Source organism: Hypomesus nipponensis, chromosome 2 (genome assembly GCF_054491055.1).
Source record: "Hypomesus nipponensis isolate SF chromosome 2, ASM5449105v1, whole genome shotgun sequence".
Taxonomy (NCBI): Eukaryota; Metazoa; Chordata; class Actinopteri; order Osmeriformes; family Osmeridae; genus Hypomesus; species Hypomesus nipponensis.
The window spans coordinates 5,502,204-5,514,654 of record NC_140362.1 but is presented as its reverse complement, the minus strand read 5'-3'; the positions used below and the strand labels follow the sequence as shown (position 1 = coordinate 5,514,654).

The 12,451-nt window shown below is 45.3% G+C and overlaps 1 protein-coding gene across 1 annotated transcript in view; it reads right to left on the bottom strand.

Moving 5' to 3' along the window:
• The window catches only part of nbeal2 (neurobeachin-like 2), a 37,344-nt gene that overhangs the window by 20,408 nt on the left and 4,485 nt on the right, over positions 1-12,451 (bottom strand). Inside the window, exons 2-13 of the mRNA XM_084703689.1 lie at positions 8,043-8,131; positions 7,675-7,836; positions 7,235-7,316; positions 6,765-6,877; positions 6,337-6,419; positions 5,420-5,505; positions 4,826-5,129; positions 4,453-4,559; positions 3,993-4,073; positions 1,820-1,903; positions 1,214-1,312; positions 101-756 (exon numbers count right to left, since the gene is read on the bottom strand). Of these exons, the coding sequence (XP_084559815.1) occupies positions 101-756; positions 1,214-1,312; positions 1,820-1,903; positions 3,993-4,073; positions 4,453-4,559; positions 4,826-5,129; positions 5,420-5,505; positions 6,337-6,419; positions 6,765-6,877; positions 7,235-7,316; positions 7,675-7,836; positions 8,043-8,131 (1,946 nt within the window). The remainder of the gene's footprint in view (positions 1-100; positions 757-1,213; positions 1,313-1,819; positions 1,904-3,992; positions 4,074-4,452; positions 4,560-4,825; positions 5,130-5,419; positions 5,506-6,336; positions 6,420-6,764; positions 6,878-7,234; positions 7,317-7,674; positions 7,837-8,042; positions 8,132-12,451) is intronic.

Sequence of the window (12,451 nt, the reverse complement as noted above, 5' to 3'; positions counted from 1 at the left end):
CTGGAGGACAGACAGAGAGAGCACACGGTTGAAACACCACTAGGTAGCAACTAACGACGCTGTGAGGTACTCTCGACTTGATGCCTGCTATCATGGTTACCTGTAGAGTTGTTTCCTGCGAGGGCCTTTCCCCATGCCTCGCGTGCCAGCGGTGGGCAAAGGGGTACTGGGGTTGGAGAACTCAGAGTGATAAGGAGGGAAGTCAGCGTTGAGGCAGAGCCAGGCGTGGAAGGCGAAGGCGCTGCCCGGCCAACGCTGGACCGTGGGCACCATGATGCCCGCCATGGGGGGCGTGAGGTCAAAGTACTGCAGGGCGCTGTCTCTACCCTCCCTGGCCGCCATGGCTGACAGCACCCTGATGATGCGGGCACAGTACGGGTGTGAGCCCCTCCCAGGCGCCCTCCCGGTCCCGCTGTCCTGGTCCACCCTCAGCAGGCGGAGCAGACTCTTCAGCTCACCCGGCCGGAGGCACAGGGAGCCCAGGTCCTGCAGCAGGCCCAGCAGGGCGTCGGCACACTGCCTGTCCAGGCGCTGGGGCACCTCCAGGACCCGGAGCAGTGCTCCCACCAGGCCGGCCTCCACCGCCACGGTGCGGCAGGACAGGGAGCCTCCGCACACAGCCGCCAGCCACTGGGCCACCAGCAGCTGCAGCTCCCGCTGGGTGCTCAGCTCGGGCAGCCACTGCAGGAGCAGCAACAGGGGCTGGTCGTTGCTGATGCCCAGGTGGAGTGCGTGGGCGTGCTCCCCTTCCACTGCCTGGGGGGAAGGTGTCAGGGAGGCAGGGATGGAGAGAGAGATAGGGAGGAAGAGAGAGGGAGAGAGGGGAAAGAAGGAGGGAGAGAGAGAGAGAGAGAGAGAGAGAGAGAGAGAGAGAGAGAGAGAGAGAGAGAGAGAGAGAGAGAGAGAGAGAGAGAGAGAAAAAAAGAAGAAGAGAGAGGCAAATAAGGAGAGAGAGGAAGAGAGGGAGGGAGAGAAGGGAGAAGAGAGGAAGGAAGAGACATATAACAAGGGAGAGAGAGGAAGAAAAGGAGGGGATGATGAGTATAATACATTTGATCAAAGGCATGACCTCAGTCTGTGCTGACTGTCTCCACGTCAGTTTAATGAGAAAGCTTGTTTGGCCCTTCTATAAAAGCCACACTCCTCTTTGCTCCTCCGTTTTCTGCTCCTCTCTGCTCATTTCTCCTCAGTGCCTCCCCCCCCCTCTGCTCACCATGTTCATCAGCTCTTGTAGCAGCCTTTTGGTGGGCTGGCCTTGACTCTTGAGAACATCAAACAGCTGGGAGTAGCCGATCCTCTCCTTAAACACCTCCTGGAGAGGAACAGACAAAAGTGCTGAAACACCCCGCTCCACTCAAAATGGTGCAGCTTGGCACATGTCTCTATCTCCTCTCAGGAGGGAACACATGGAGACTTCCTGGGCATGGTGTCCTTTACAGGCTGTCTCGCCCCTCTCCTCCGAAACGAAAACATGGAGCAATACAAAAGAGATTGGAACCCATGTCAGTACATGATACATAACCAGACGTATAATGTGCTTTTGCAGACATTTTATTTAGTAGGTCACAATGACATTGAGGTATGTGTTGTGTGTTTACAGTGGTATATGCTTTCAAAATGTTACAGTAGAAATGTTAAACATCCATATGTACTTACAGTACATACAGAACCATTAATATAGCACTAGCATGTCAGTTTGATTAAAATCCTGCAAAATGTTAGGTGTTCTGTTATGTAACATATACAATGATATTTGTTGTGGTCGTACAGTAGAATGACTTTATACAGTTTATGAATGGTACAGTAGGTGGGTTCTTACCTTGGCAGAGGGGGAGTTACTCATGATGGCCGTGAGGACTCCCAGAGCATGCACTGTGATACAGTCTGAACCCTTCTCCCAAACCTGTACACCACAAACACTCTGTTACACAACACAACTTCAGTCACTGTTTGACATCCCACTGATACCAAAGACAGCAACATCACGTAAACACCAGGGAAAGGACGCACCAAGCTGGAGGAATTTGCCCAAACCTTTCAAATGCATGAAGTTGGTCGATGTCTTAAAATATTTTTTAAGGGTATTTTTTTCTAATTCTTCAATAAGGTTGGGACAAATTTGAAAATAAGTGACATAGGTTAACAAACAACCTTCTCTTTGTCAGATAATAACAGGTCCTGACATGTTGGTTATATCCGCCACCCAAATACATGCTGTTGTTTTCCTTCCCAAAGGTTGCATCATTGTAGCATCATTGTGCAACACAAGCACACTAAGAGATCACACCAACACCACTAAAGCTTCACCACGCAAGTTAATCAAAAACTTAAAATCATACAACCACACCAGTCATGCAATGTAGAATTATGTAGCCTTGAAAACAGCAGGGTTGGGCATGCATGGAAAGCTAACCACCACATGCACACACACAGGATAGTACTCTCCTCCCACTGTCAACAGGTAACCCAGCCACTAGTCCTAAACATGAACTATGTCTGCCTTAGGTACAGGTACTTCATCCTGTACCCAAAAATATATTCCAGTATCTATTTTCACTAAGTGCTGAGGTATTTATGTGAACAATTTTAGGCAGTCAACAATTGTTTATACTGAAACATAAAACATTATGGGCCCTATCTTGCACCCAGCGCAATTGACTTAGTCAACGACGCAAGTGTCATTCCTAGTTTGCACTCGACGCAAAGCCGACTTTTCCCTCCACAGACGCACGTCGAAATGACTTTGCGCTCCCGTGGGCGGTTCAGCGAAAAAGGAGGCGTGTTCCGGCGCAAACGTTCCCTGGTGCTATTTTGCAGTTTCCGAAAAATAATTCCGCCACTGACCAGGAAAAACGTGGTTTAAAGTCAATGGCATAATATTCAGATGCTATTTTAAGGGCGCAAGCTTGGTCCGTGCACACTGCTGGCGGGGCCAGTGTCTTCTTTCTGCGAAGCTAAGTTACTTTGTTTTGATTTATGGCATGTTACATTTCTTCAATGATTATAAAAATATTTTCATAAGAAATATCTATGTGTGTGAACTTCATTTGTAACAACGGTGACAATTTCCTCCCATGACTGTTTAACCGAAGCTAATTTGGTTAGGTTTCTTCTCCCATGCCCATCAGAATCAGAATTCGGTTTATTCGCCATGAAGCTTATGTTACACAAATACGCGATTTGCTGTGGTAGGAAGGTGCAAACAATAAACATATGCTGGTATAAATTAAGTACATTACTTAAACTAATTCTAAGAACTAAACAATTTTAAAATATAACAATTAAAAAATATATATATACATGTAAAAATAAGAATAAGAATTTGAATGAGTAGCATGAGTGGGCAATTTAGTGCAATGTGAAAACTGCTCTGCCTTTCTCATACAATGTCACTTCTCTATATTTGAACCGCTGGCGTGCGCCTGGCAAATCCGCCGTTATAATAGCAATTCGCTATGGAACAAGCGCTGCTCTTAAAGGGAATGTGAGATGATGCTCTGATTGGTTTATTGCACGTTACGCCCAAACCACACCCATTAGTAATGTACCTACTTCAGACCAACCCTTTTTAGATTTGCGCCAGGCGCAAAGTCATTTATCCCGCCGGCAAAATAACAACCAAGCTGAAGTCACGCCCACAAAGTTACTTGCGCTTTGCGTTTTGATACTTGCGTTTCAGATCGTCAAAATAGGGGGGCATAACTCTCCTATAAATGGCATAGACTATCATGTCAGAGGAAAATTGTGTTATTTATTAATGAAGAGATTCAGCAATTGTAATGGAAACAGCCATGTTATAAATACTCTAACTTCTATAATTCACAAGTGAGCGTCATGGCTCACACTTCCTGTTGAAGGCTTCCTGTTTAAAGAGCTCTGAGAAGTGAACGAGGGAAGGGAGGGGAGGGGGAGAGGGGAGAGAAGGGAGGGGGGTGTAGTAGGAGGCTGAGTTTCCTGCTGACAGACCTACATCAACATCATGGTGAAAGTACCTGGTCCACTTCCACCTCTGTGAGTAAACGTGTGGTGAGGTCACACACACACTCCGTCCTACTCTTGTTGCTCTGATAGAGCTACAGGATACAAACACACACACACACACACACACACACACAAGCAGACACACATACAGACAGAGACAGACACATTGTCAACTTGAGAGGTTAGAGAGACTTAGAAATGCTTTGTGTCTGTTTGTATCGCATTAGATATGTTGACAACAGTAATTGCTTCACCACCTTAGCAAAGGGTAGTGCAGACACACCAATGGACTGTCAGGAAGGCAAACAGACATGTAGACAGACACAGGCTGACGTGAACAAAAAGGTGGACAGTGTCAGACATGTGGGTATAGTCATACAGATAGATACACAGACAGACAGACAGACAGACAGACAGACAGACAGACAGACAGACAGACAGACAGACAGACAGACAGACAGACAGACAGACCTTGCTGTTCTGGATGAGCCTGAGAATGTGCTCGAAGCAGTTGTTGTTGAGGAAAATGGCCTGCAGCACAGGCCTGTCAGGACACTGCAGGATCTCAGGCATCGCAGCTGTGGAGGACAGCAACACAGCAGTTTAAACCCTGACTCATCACAGAGAGAGAGACAGACATTTCCTAAATAGCACCACACACACGGACTGACTCACAACAGTTTTTTAAGCCATGTCTGCAACATTACTATCAGATGGAATCAGTATCCAAGCAAAATATCTTTCTTCATGGTAGATTCACTGGAGCGTGGCGGTGAAAGTGAAAAAGAGCTAAAGTTGATTAAAGATGGGTCCTGAGTGGTGTAGTAACTAGGAGGTTCCTTACTAAGCATCTGGCTCTGGAGGGTGATCAGGCTGTCCTCCCAGGTTCGCCCGCCCCCCGGCTCGCTGCCCAGGGGCCGGTTCCAGTTGAGGAGCTGGAAGTATCCGTCAAGCACCGTCTTAATCTCCACTTGCCGCTCAGCGGGGCTGCTGCCATGGAGGGTGTGGATCATTGCAGTCAGGCACTGCAGGGTCAGTCTTAGCAGGCTGGGGTCCTTGGGCTCGGGGGAGTCGCAGCAACACCAGGCCCGCAGCACGGAGAACAGGTCTTTCACAGAGTCGGGGGTGATGGAGAGCAGGCCGTTCTTCTGTGGAGCGAAATCACAGATAGACAAGTGAATCTGGAGTATGTTTCTTTATTCACAGCCAGGGGCATAGGTTTACATTATATATGGGTGGAACATGTTTCACCCACTTTTTGAAAACAGTTCATCTCTCCTCCCAATTTTTTATCACGAAAATTTGACGGCCGCATCCCTCTGTATCCAGTTATTCAAAAAAGCTGTCCCCCCACATTTGGAAATAATCCTACGCCCCTGTTTCCAGCAGATAAAGCAACCATGTGACAGACATTGACTTGGAATGGGAAGGTTTTTACCTTGGTCCCACTGATGACAGCCCCTTGGAGATTGACCAATCGAAGCGTGAGGATCTCTGGGATCTGCTCGCTAGCCTGTAAGGTATCTGTGAGGTGGGCGGAGTCAAAATAAGATTGCCTAATCCTTTCAAATTGACCAGGTAATAACCGGTATTAGACAGGTGAACCACCCTCAAGTTTCTCAACACAACTGTCTAATCCACAGCCTTCACAAGCCCAGACAGAGGCTTCTCTGTAGTTTGTTATCATTTAATCTAATCTAAATCTCAAGGGATTCTATGAAAATAAGTGTTTAATAAGATAATACCCTTGCGGGGAAACACTGCTGATTGAAAACAACATAATTGACCATTCATCAAGACCCAACATATCAGCTCATTGCGTAAGACGCTAGGGTGGTGAAGGAGTAAAAGTGCTGACCTACTTATTAATGCATCTCAAACTTGAAACCAGTCACACACTCAGTGTTTATTATTTGAAGCCAAACCTTGAGCACTAAGACTTGCAAGCATTATCCAAACTTGACTTTAACCAAATACAGTATAGCAAACAGAGCAAGGCATACATTTTGTGAGACATTGCATGCATCTAATAGGTAATCCATTGCTTTTGTAAATACAATTTTTAAAAGCATTGATTGGTGAAATACATTTCTAAAGAGGGTCACTAACAGTATCTTGTTAATTGTATTTTTCTGAGCAGTAAGACTACCAGGTGAAAGCAGAATCCTGTCAAAGGAGGTCAGTGGTATGTGAGGTGTGTTTGGAGATAAGTTCAGAAATAACTATTTAAAGAATGGTGCTGTTCTATGGCAACATGGTGGAAAATTCCTTTGGTACAGTGTGTCAGTTTGGTGGAGAGTAATATCACAAGGCTGAGTGCTAGGTTGTTGGAAGGAGACAGAAGCAGTAGCTCACCATGGAACAGAGCTGGTAGCTCTTCTGGCAGAGGAAGAGGGGAGAACTTATACCTACTCCTCTCCATCAGACTTACATCCTCCCTGGAACACACAAGCAGGTTGAGCAAACACACGCCCAACACACAACTCCTCAACAGCTGGAGTGATTCTTGGTCTGGTCTCATTTGGACTGGTTCAAGACTGGATATGACAGTTGTTAGACCTGCTGTGGACTCATTTGACTCTGACCTGACAGCCTCATCAGAGCAAGATCTTAGGAGGGTGTTGTTTTCTTTTTCAAGAGGTTGGGTTGGGTTGGGGGAGGACCAACACACACCCTCCACAAAAGTCGTAATGAACCCCCACACATGACAAAAGGGCAACACACAGCAGGGGATGTCAAACCACAATCATACACTGCCAGCATACACACACACACACACTTACCCTGACAGGCGTCTCCTCCAGATCTGGTGAGGGTCATAGAGACCCTCACACAGAAGCAGCCCATACTGGACCACTGACTGGAGCGAGGACTGATCCTCTGGCTGCTTCTTCAGCTGAAACACAAGCTAACAGTCAGTATCACTCAGAGCAGGCCTGCAACATGAACATTGTGTCAACACTCCTATTCACCAGGTGTCCTCAATGCCAACAATAAACACATACCAGTAAACAAAGAGCACAAGGTATAAAGCATACTTCTCTTTTCTTTTCAAACCAGTTCTGTTTCTTTGCTCTCTGTAAACGGTTGTGTGTATAAATAGGATGAACATGGGGTGTGAGTTCTCATCTGATAACTCTGCCGTTAAGAGTAGTAAATCATCAATGTGTAGGTGAGACACTACAGCATTACTCAATAAAACTGACAAGTGTGCTGAAGGTATTGTGTGGGGTTGTAATGTTTGTGCCCTTACCTGAGTCAAGCAGAAATTCAACAGCTTTATTGTCTCAAACACAAAGCTAGGGGTCTTGTCAGGGTCAATATTTTCCATATTCCTGAAAGCACACAAAAGCATAAATCATTACAGATCTTCTGCTCCATCTCTTTATTGTGTATCTTCAGTCGTAGATGAAGGGGCTCAGTGGTAAAGCATCTGATTGTAATGCATACAAAATTGCTTTCTTTGCTGTCTGCAAGAACTGGCTTGATGATAATCTGTTTCAGGTTTGTTACAACTGGGGTTGGTGCCATTGCCAACAGAAGAAAAGCCGTCAAATCGTGCAGTCGTTGACGATGAAAATGCTGATAAAGGATATAATGACGATTTCATCGATAACAAAAAGGACGATGATGAAGATGACTTAGATGATGAAGAAGAAGATGAGGATGACAGTGAGCTGTGCCCACCCCTACCTGCAGACGATGATGAAGAACTTGATGAGCAGCAGCGGGTGAGGGGTGCTGTTGCCCTGCTCGGACCCAGAGAGGTGCAGGGCGCTGTGCCACAGCTGGGTGCTGAGCAGCACTAGGACCTCACGGGGCAGCAGGGGCACCTCAGAGCAGCCCTCCTCCACCCTGGGAGGAGACGGGAGAGATGGAAGGAGAGGGGATGGAGGAAGACCAGAGGGCAAGTGAGGGCAAAGTTAGATCTTCATGCTTCCCTGCATAAACACTGGTGCTTCTCGACCTTTGACGAGGTCAGACTTCCACCAGTGTAGTGGGGCATAAGACACCTGTATACGTTTGTGCTTTAGCTGTTGCTTACATTGACCTCCACTTACCGACGGGGCGCCAGCGACTGCACATCAATGAGCCGCTCAAAGGATGCCACAAAGGCCTCCAGCCACTGCTGCAGGTAAGCCACATCTTTCTGCAGTAGGAGGAACATAGATATGAGTCTACAGATAAGAGACAAGTCACATGCACAAGCACTAGTACGAACACAAACACACATAAACACCCCCCCCACACACACAAACACACACACACACGCACACAAAGTGAAGAGGAATGCACATTGGAATCTCCATTACATTCTACATTCTTCTGACCACAACACAGGATGTCCATGAGCATTGAGAAATGTAGTAGATATACCATACAGTATGGAAACATAGCATCACTAACTGAACCTGAGGAAGAGTCTTAAACAGGATGTTGCTGCATAGTAATGTCACCGGAGAGAACATGTGAGGCAATGAAAGGTTTTGAAACGCTTGACCACAACAACATTTCTTAAGCAGTAGACAAAAAAGTATTCTATAATCATTTTCCTCATAATATCTTGTCCAAACCAAGACGTTATTTTATTAACCACGTGTGAAATCAGGGAACCTGACCGCTGGTGTCGACCATGTCCTGGGATGGTGCTATCATGCAGACACATTTACATGTGTGACAGTTACGGTGTGGTAACAATATCACACGTCTAATCAGTTCAATCAGCCCTACATATCTTGCCCCTGTGCCAGCTCCATCTGACTCCTCCCTTCTCATAACAACAGTTGACTCACACTTTCATTACTCTCGTGCTTATGCTGAATGCATGAAACACAGATATCTTTTACGAGCTGTTGAAGAAGCTACTGTGAAGTAACCGTAGACAGCACCAGAAACAGATTTCTGTTCTCTCAAAATCTGAGTCAGAGTGAGGCTTTGCCACCACACAGAGGCGACGTGTCTCATGAGAACAATTGATCAGCAACCCAGATTGAAGTTAAAGAGCAAACATCAGCAAACATCTAAAGATGATACACAGTCTCAATCGGCAGCCGCACACAGTTGCGCCGTAACGTGCCACAGTGCATAAGGTCAGCTTGTCCGCAGCGGTACAACAACAGTTTTTTTTTGCTGCAGAGAAGTTGTGTTCCCACAGGGGGATGCCACGTGAATAACTCTAACAAACAAAACCACATGACGACTGCTTTGAGTTTCCTCGTAAGACGTTAACAAATGAACCCTACAGGGTTGATATTCACACAGCCACAGAGGTGACAGGCTCCAGTGTCAACAGCAGTTCAACCATAGTGGCTCACAAGCTCGCTTCCCAAGGTTTCAGACACCACAGAGTAACATACTGGATATTCAGATCAACATGACAAAAATCCAGGTATCCATGTGACATATTGCTGCATCAAAAAATGATCTCCATCATTCCATCACTCCATATCTATTTAGAATGTCTACATTACCAGTTGAATTGTGGGCCAGTCCATGTCTCATTGCAAGTGTCTAAACAAGGGAGGGGGTCTCTGATGAACCCTCCTGGATGGTAGTCAAGACCAAGGGCTACAGTACACTTCCACTAAACATGTAGCAGCATATCTCCTCCTAGGCAGCACTAGTAGCTGTCTGTGTTTCTGTATGTCTCTCTCTATCTGTCAAACAAGCAACCAGGAAACGCATAGTCACTTTAACCGAAACACATTTCCTCCATGCTCTAACTCAGCCTCCTTCCTCTTTAGGCTCTGTAGCTATTTGTGAGCCGTCTGTGATGTTTTTTAAGACTCACCAGTAAACACCCACAACCAAGAAAACTATACTGTAGAATCAGCATTATGGGTCTCTGAGAGATTTCCAAACGTGTTTTTTATTTATTTTTGCTCAAATCATTACCACTGTAATGAAGGCGGAACAATTGGTGCATTTGCAAGGTACATGGTGTGACTAGTGTGGCCCTGCATGATTGCGCATAAGCAATTAGATAAGTAGGCACCATGAGGAACTGCAAACGTCAACATTAACTGGAGTCAACATCCCAGATTCAGACATAAAAATGTATCTCCAGTGCAGAACAGAAACATGGCCATCAAGATACCCAATCATCAAAAGGGCTTAAAGCATCTTCAAAATCCTCATCATCATTGTCCTTAAACAACGAACCCACACACAATTATATTGATGATACACGACACAGAGAGTGAAATAAACCACCACTATATTCAGTGTATAGGATATACACTAAGACTAACCACTAAAGGATTTGGTGGGCCAAGAAGGCAGTTGAGCCATTCATATGATGATGCAATTACACTGTGAGGGGGCCAAAACTCAAAATAGAATGTATTAACACCTGCCATATTTATTTAGAAAGGATTACACACTCATCACCTGCAATGCTCGGCATGTGCACAGAATCTCTATTTTTACCGACATGGTCATACAAAATATTTATAATCTTTGCCTTTTGTCTGAAAATTACTCCACTTAAAGGAAATATCAAAATAAACCGTTGCTTCATATCTTACGCAGTCTATCTGGTCAAATAGCCATGGCCAGACTGTGCAATAGGGGGAGAGAAGATATTAGGAAAACTGGTCCAGCTTTGCAACACTCCTTATGTTTAGTGACACAATGTTTGCAGTTGAATTAGTGAACAAATAAGTCTCTCAACTGACTCCCGCCATTGTTAGCAATTCATTGTCAGTGTTGCCAAAGATAACATTCAGCACCAGCAGTCATCGTTCAACCTTTCAACTGTACAGACTTATTCCCACATTCCCAAACACTAGATTTCAAACATCTTCAATCAAGATAATTTAAAGGAAAAGCTATATTCTATTTCTCTATGTTTGTTTAGCATAATTGTTAAACCAGGACTAGGCTTGTGGCAAATGATGATATGATCCTTGCTTCTACATCCCAATGTTTCCTCTCATGAGGGAAAACCTAACTTTATCACAGGGACATGCAAATACCAACACATTAGCACAACTTTGTGACTCGGGCTAGCTCTGTCTCAAGCCCCCTCCATAATACTATTGCACCAGTCTGTGATCCTTACAACACATTTCTGTTACTGGTTACTATTCTGAGATTCAAAAGCAGAACTGGAACTAACAAACAAAAAATCCATAAGAATAAAGTATCATCATAAAATAAAAAAAATATTTTGTTAACATTAAGCAATATGGAGGGAAGTACACTAGTACATTGATCTAATTTCGACACTGCACCTGCCAGGTTTCCCCTTAAAATACCCTTCATTTTATACTGTGCAATAAAAGGAAAAAGTCCCTAAAGCTCCAAGTTCCTTGACTGACCGTTGACAATCTGCTTATGACGGCTGGAGTGATTACCTCCAGACAGTTTATATGACTGAAACATGCTGACAACCACTTGAGGGCTAATGTTTCACAACTCTACTCCATTTATCTACCTCTCACACTGGGAACTGGAAGAAAAACAAGATTGACTCCCTAATTAATTGAGACAATCAAACCTTTTCAACATTTTGAAGCCATGTATCCATATTGTACGGAGATCAAAAAGTATAATTACCGTAATTTTCGGACTATAAGCCGCACCTTTTGTCCCATTTTTCGACCCAGCGGCTAATATAACGGTGCGCCTTATAGTCCGAAAATTACGGTACAAGTGCTACCTCCATGATGTCTGTCCATTATTCAGTGCTCTCCCAGACCTGTGTGGTCAGTGTGGAGGTATACAGGCCTGGGCAGCTGTGTTGCTCTCTGCTGCTTGGCATTCAGCTCTATTCCAGCTTCCTGCCCCGGCCCACAAGAAACAAAGAACACTTTTGGTTTCCTGATTGGGCTCTCTGTTGGTCAACAGGCATGTTGGATCCCAATTACAGGACGCCTGAAGGCCAGACTGAGCTTTGCTGCTTCTCTACTCAAGGAACGTCAATACGCTATAAGTGAGCCATGTGGCAGCGGGGTGAAGTTCAGAACATATACAACCATAGTATTTAGTAAGAGGTAGTATATTGCTCATTGAAGGGGCCAGCAATGAGTAAATGACACATACTGAACATGTGCCCTGTGGCCAAGGCAGTGGGGGCGTGAAAATGGTACAGCTCCACCAAAACAAGGGCTGTTAGACTATCAATCCTCTTAACAGTAACCAGCAAATATTGACGACAGACTAAAAATACCCGCTTCCTGTCCTAGTCAGGGAGATCATTGGTTCCCTAGCTGGCTTTTCCATAATTACTCCTAATAGCCCAGAACGGGCATTTTTCCACCGCTCACTGCTGAACTGGCCCCACGGACATCAGGCCGGGCAGGCCAACACCTACCCTCAGGGTCATGGTCTATACAGCAAATGAGATCACAGTGCCTTGTCTGCTGTCACGGCCACGTCAGTGCTGTTAGATGTTTTAGTTTAGCTTATGTGGTTTTCCATGCCCTAGTGTGTCTGTGTCAGTTTGCTCATTCGTTCTGAGTGTTGT